The 5,864-nt window shown below is 30.4% G+C and overlaps 1 protein-coding gene and 1 pseudogene across 1 annotated transcript; one reads left to right on the forward strand and one right to left on the reverse strand.

Annotated features, from left to right (window-relative positions):
* Positions 1-1,803: 1,803 nt before the first annotated feature.
* LOC124894793 lies at positions 1,804-3,126 on the reverse strand (annotated as a pseudogene).
* LOC107865943 lies at positions 2,330-4,855 on the forward strand. The gene is made up of 6 exons (XM_016712126.2): positions 2,330-3,051; positions 3,165-3,270; positions 3,361-3,828; positions 3,922-3,990; positions 4,446-4,502; positions 4,718-4,855. Exons 2-5 carry the CDS (start codon positions 3,268-3,270, stop codon positions 4,494-4,496), a joined length of 591 nt encoding a protein of 196 aa, XP_016567612.1. The 5' UTR covers positions 2,330-3,051; positions 3,165-3,267; the 3' UTR covers positions 4,497-4,502; positions 4,718-4,855.
* Positions 4,856-5,864: the final 1,009 nt, after the last annotated feature.

Here is a 5,864-nt window from a genome sequence, read left to right on the forward strand (position 1 = left end):
TAGTTTAGGGGTATTTTTGACCCTTTTTTTGATTAATAAATAATATACAAAATAATTTTTTATCGATGTCACATTTGACATAACCTCATGTTGGACTATTCTTCTTTAATTTATTATATATATATAAAACCTTTTTAATGTAAATTTTACTATATGATAAAGGACAAAGGGCCAATGAAAAATAGCCAAAGAAGATATGTTGACATTTTGTCTGCTTTGACACAATTTCATTGGTCATTTATCCTTCGCTTTAGTTTATTGATCTTATTTCCTTAATTTGTTATATATTTCAAGAAAAATCATAAAAAGATATAAAAAATCATAATAATTAACAACTTAAAAAATTTAAAAGATATAAAATATTTGTACAAGAAGTTATAATAGTGGCACTTTGATTGAAATAGAAGAAAAAATATTAGAAATTACAATAATTAAAAACTTAAATTATTTTTAAAGTATAATTGATTAATAATACCATAAAAGTTTGGTCAGGAGATTAACATATATTATTTTAAAATTATAATAGTTAACATCTTAAAATATCTAAAATATATAAAAAATATGATTGATTATCGAAATCATATTTGTGTCACGTAAATAAAAACAAAAAATAATATATATTATAGGCATGCCCCCTCGAGTATTTGTATAATTATTAAATGATACTTATAATTTTTTTATTACTTTTGAATTTGGTAAGTATGTATTTTGGAGTGATTAAATAAAATGGCCTTACTGCTGGATATGTATGTATTTTGGAGTGATTAAACAAAATGACCACTCGGTCGATTTTTTTTTTTTTTATCAAAAAAACAAAATTGGTATGGTTAAAATATTAGTACATCTGTGACTTTAACACATACTAATTCAATTTGACCCCTTAACCAAAAATAAAATAAAATTTAATTTGACCCATTTGACGAGAAGAGCCATTTGAGTCTCACGGCCATGGGCAGTTCCATATGAGTCTCACGGCCATGGGCAAGAACCAAATTTTTTCAATGGATAAATTTTTTGTTTTTGTTTTTTTTTTTTTTTTTTATCTCAAATTCAGTCCATTTGTGTTAAAATTGGTCGAATCCACTCACTCATACATTTTTTTTTTTTCCACAAATCAAAGTTATAAAAATATGAAATTGTGCAGATGTGGAGCGATAAAAACGGGAGTATTGCAGATATGGAGGAAAAAAATAAATTGGCGGTAAGATTTTAGTTTCCCTCTTTTCAAGTTCAGGTTTTAGGGCTTCGTCCTTTCAATTCCTACTATTGCAATTTCTTTTGTCTAGTATAACTGCAGTTGCCTACATAATTTTTAATATTTTCTCCAAAGCTCTTTAGTCAGTGGTTGAGGCAAATCTATTACGTACTCTAATATAGGTCTTTACTAATTTGAGATTTTTTACCAATATATTGAGGAAATAGAGATTGTTTTAGAAAATTAATTTAGTGACATGTAGATAGACATGTATATATTTCTCTAGAGATACTAGTATATATAGATTCTTGAATATGAAAAAAGTTTTAGTACTAGTTTTTATCAGTTTGCCTTAACAAATATTGTGATTTGGACTAATTAGTTCTTTGCCGTGGATGCTAATTTGTTTTTTAATTACACTTCAAGAGTACAAAATTCATAATTTACTAGTATAATATAATCTTGTTTTATGTGTGAATCTCTTGGATAGATAATGATTTAACAGTCAATTAGGATCAAAAACACAACCAAGCTATCCCGTTTGAATTTTTTATTTAAACTATCAGTATGTAAGTTTCATACACGTGCAGTTTTCTTTATTTCAAGACGTATCTTTCACAATAGATGTACTTTTAAGTTAGGAACTTTTCCAGTAAGCCTCCAAAGAAAAAGCTTGTCGTAGCCAGACCACCAGTTTCAGGTACCTTTGCAGATGTTGGGTATTTCTTCACATTAAGCATCATCGTCTGTCCAATTTCTTCATGCAGTATTTCAATCGTCTTCATCTCGACAGGTTTTCCAGATGCATCTCTTATGTAGAAGACATTCTTTGCTTTCTCCCCGGCCAATAGTTGTGACACCAGCTCTAGTCACTGATAGCCTATTTTCTCGTAGGACTCTCGTAACTTCAGAAAGTAAGCCAACTCGATCCTTGGCACACAACTCTAGGATGAAACCATCACTTATCCTTCGCCAAATTGTAGCTTCAATAAACTTCACAACCCTTTCCTTCTCCGCTTCAGATTCCAGAATGCAACCATCCATGTGGCGAATAAAATACTCTTGTGATGTAGAGGGACCATCTGATGAGATAGTGGCATGGAAAACCGCATGCTGCATGTCTTTGAGGGTGCATACAATGTCAAACATAAGCTTTGGTCTATCCTTGCAACTTACACCGACCACTGAGTACCCTTTGATCTCAACACAGCTTTCAATTCTAACGTCTGGTTTGGAGTTAGGAGGGTATTCTATCTCCATTTCGAGATAGACACCTTCGTAGTCCCTATCACCAACGAACATCTGATGAAGCCTCCGGTCAACATGAGTACTACCAACTGAGAAAGTAGCATAAGCCTCACTTTCATTCTCTCTCTAGGTTGAGTTTCAACTCTTCTATAAGTCTCTTAGTGCTATCTAGCTCTTTCAGAATTAGCAACTTTGGATCTTCCGCATCCTGACACTTTTCTTATACTATGGGATCTCCTCCTGCACTTTTGCTAGTTCTTGCTCGATAACATGTTGTTTCTATACAAACAAAGAAGAGCAAAATGCAAATTTTTAAAGTTAAGAAAATAAAGTGAAATAGTCTATTTGGCCAAGCTTCTTCAAGTTCTCAGGACGCCTAGACTGAGCAGTTGGAGATTTCACTTGGATTGTTATTTCTCTCTTTTTGTCGTTCTGGCTATGTTGGAACCTTTTAACTAATCAAATTATATTATTAAGTGTATTGTTCTATTATGTATTATTGTGTTAAAATTCTCTAGGAAAAGAGCAAGAGAAACAAAGAAAGTCGAAAAAAGTTGACTATGCCACACACATCAGGAAGAAAAAGTCATGCTCAAATTATAGATGAGGTATGACATAATCACACTCTTTATTCTGTAATATTTTTTATTAATTGATACATGTATTGAATATTTTACGGCCATGTATTGAATATTTTACGGCATTCTTACTATTTAAACAGATGACAAAGAAGAATGGTGGTGTAAAGCCAACCCGTATTCAGGTATTCAAAAAAACTCACGAGAAAGAATACTCAACCAGTGAATGAGATTGCCGGTGAAGTTATGGTAAATTCTGATTCTTTATAAGTATTTTGGTACTTTTATTCTATTGCAATTTTCTTTAACTTTTCGTTGCTTGACTTTTCTTTCAAAAAGAAACAAATGGATGATATCGCTGAGGTGTATCCCGAGTTAAATATCCCTGGAAGTGCTTCCAACGATGTGTACTCAAAAGTAATGGGACCAGACACTCATGGGATTGTCAGAACGTTAGGAAATGGAGCAGCTCCAAGTTTCGTTTATGGTCCTGTATATAAACGATCTCAAGCTGAAAAAAGAGATTCTGATGCACGGGTTGAGTTGGAAGTTCAAAAAGCTACTTCAGCTATGAACATTGAGATGGCGGAAAAGTTGGCTGAAGCACAAAAAGAAATGGAAGCTATGGATAAAAAGTTGTCTGAAGCAAAAGAGGAAGCAAAAGAGGATAAGGAAGCAGTGGAGAGAAAATTATCGGAAGCAAAAATGGACATGGAAGTAATTATAGCAGATAAAGTAAAAGAAGGTGTACAAGCATATCTAGAGTCTTTGGGCATTACTATTGATGCATATACAAAATCAGGACAGGTAAATAATTGTGTTGTTCACAAAAATTACTTTTGTTAGTTGATAACTCAGTTATTTTTAATTAGAATTGTTTTTTTTTTTTTTTTGTGATAGGTTTCTGATAACTCAATTGAAGATCGTCAACAACCGTTGTCACCCATTTCATTTGTTCACACAAAAAAGGTTAGAGGAAATAAAGTTTTGATTTTTATTTCAATTTGTTTAAATCCTAAATTCATATGATTTCGAGATCAGCTGATTCCTTTTCTTGTTTCTATTTGGGATTAATCGACCAACTATTAGTCACTACATCATGTAAACTGTTGGTATTGAAGTTCAACCTTAGTAGTTCTGTAACTTATAGATGAGCATCATAATGGAATAATTAAGTTGCATTTTAACTAATTGTCTTTTGTGTATTTTAAATATGAATTTTTCATATTGCTACACTATATCAGAGTTATTCATCGGTAATTTTGGTCAAGTATTTGTTGTCGAAGCAATATTTGTTATTGAAATAATCTTATAATTTTGTTTTGATTTTCTTTATGGGAAAAATAGGCGTACTATGTATGCTATGATTTATTATGTTTTAATTTTGTAAATATTTAAGTAATCAGCTTAATTTTTGTTCTCAGGCTAAGATGATCAAGAAGACCGAAACTAGTGTAGTTGACACAAATAAATAAAAGTGGGTAAGTTAGAAAAATTACAAGACATCCCTTTTCTCTATTCTTTTCTTTCAAAGAGAAAAAATTAGCCTCTACTTGATGCTTTTCATCAATTTTTCAATATGCTTGTCTTTAAAAATTCAATGTGCTTTTTGGATATCCCAATCTATTCTAGTCATGGAGGAAATAATTTCATCATATAGTTATAATTTTTTCTTTTATGTGAATTTCTTATGCAGAGCTTTTCAGGGAATTGAGGTCAATTACTAGCTGCTATGAAATGCCCTCAACTTGTGGATTGGTGATTTCATAAAGATTTATTACAAATTTTATCTTAGAATTTAATGAAATTGATTTGAATTAGGCGTTAAAGTTGGTTGCATGTTGAAACTATTATATTTATATTTCATTTTTACTTAGATCATTTGATTTGATACTATTTTGCTATTTAGTTTTTTGTTATAATATTAGAACACATTTACTTTACATATATTTCATGTTTATTATAAGAGGTTGTTATTTATGAATGTATAGATTAAATTAGCTATAAATATTTATGTCATGAGAAAAATTATAGAGAATTTGTATCCATTTTTAAAATAATTAACAGTGACATTAATCTAAATGCAATAATATTGATGAAAATTTTGAAATGTTACTAAATTTTACAATATTAATATTTTATTTATTGACCTCAACTAAAACGATGGTAATTTAAATGCAACATTTTATAAAGGTCACAAGTAAGTGTCACAAAGAAAAATTTACCAAACATTTAATCTAAATACTAGAAATTAAGTGACATTTCATATAAATGTCATAAGTTCCTTATCGACATTTATCTTAATGTTGAAAACAAAATGTCAGATATATCATATTGACTTTTATCTAAATGTCAGAGAAAATGTCGTAAATTTCTTACCAACATTTACCTATATGTTGTAAATAAATGTCGTAAATCTATTTTGACATTTACATAAATGTTGTGAAGTTAATGTCACAATTTTTTTCCGACATTTACCTAAATGTTGGAAATATTCTCGACACTAAAATTTGCGACATTTATTTCAAATGTAAATTAAATATCGTAGATAAATTTGTGACATTTAAACTCCTTAACACGATATTTATATAATGTCGTCGTATCTCTACTTTCTTGTAGGGGATCTTAGGGTACTCATTGACTGCTTTAGGGAGCCCGACGACTAATGTAGCAACAGCAGCGATGGCTACTGAGCCTATTACAATCGTTGGGACTACTGCAATAGTTGTTGTTACAGACTCCATTAGATATCTTGGATTGATTCTTGATTTCTTCTTCGTTGCAGCTTATACTAGGGAGTATATATAGTAGTATCATTTGGTTAATTCTAAGACGTTTTCAAA

The sequence above is a fragment of the Capsicum annuum genome, unplaced genomic scaffold, assembly GCF_002878395.1.
Source record: "Capsicum annuum cultivar UCD-10X-F1 unplaced genomic scaffold, UCD10Xv1.1 ctg77494, whole genome shotgun sequence".
NCBI lineage: Eukaryota > Viridiplantae > Streptophyta > Magnoliopsida > Solanales > Solanaceae > Capsicum > Capsicum annuum.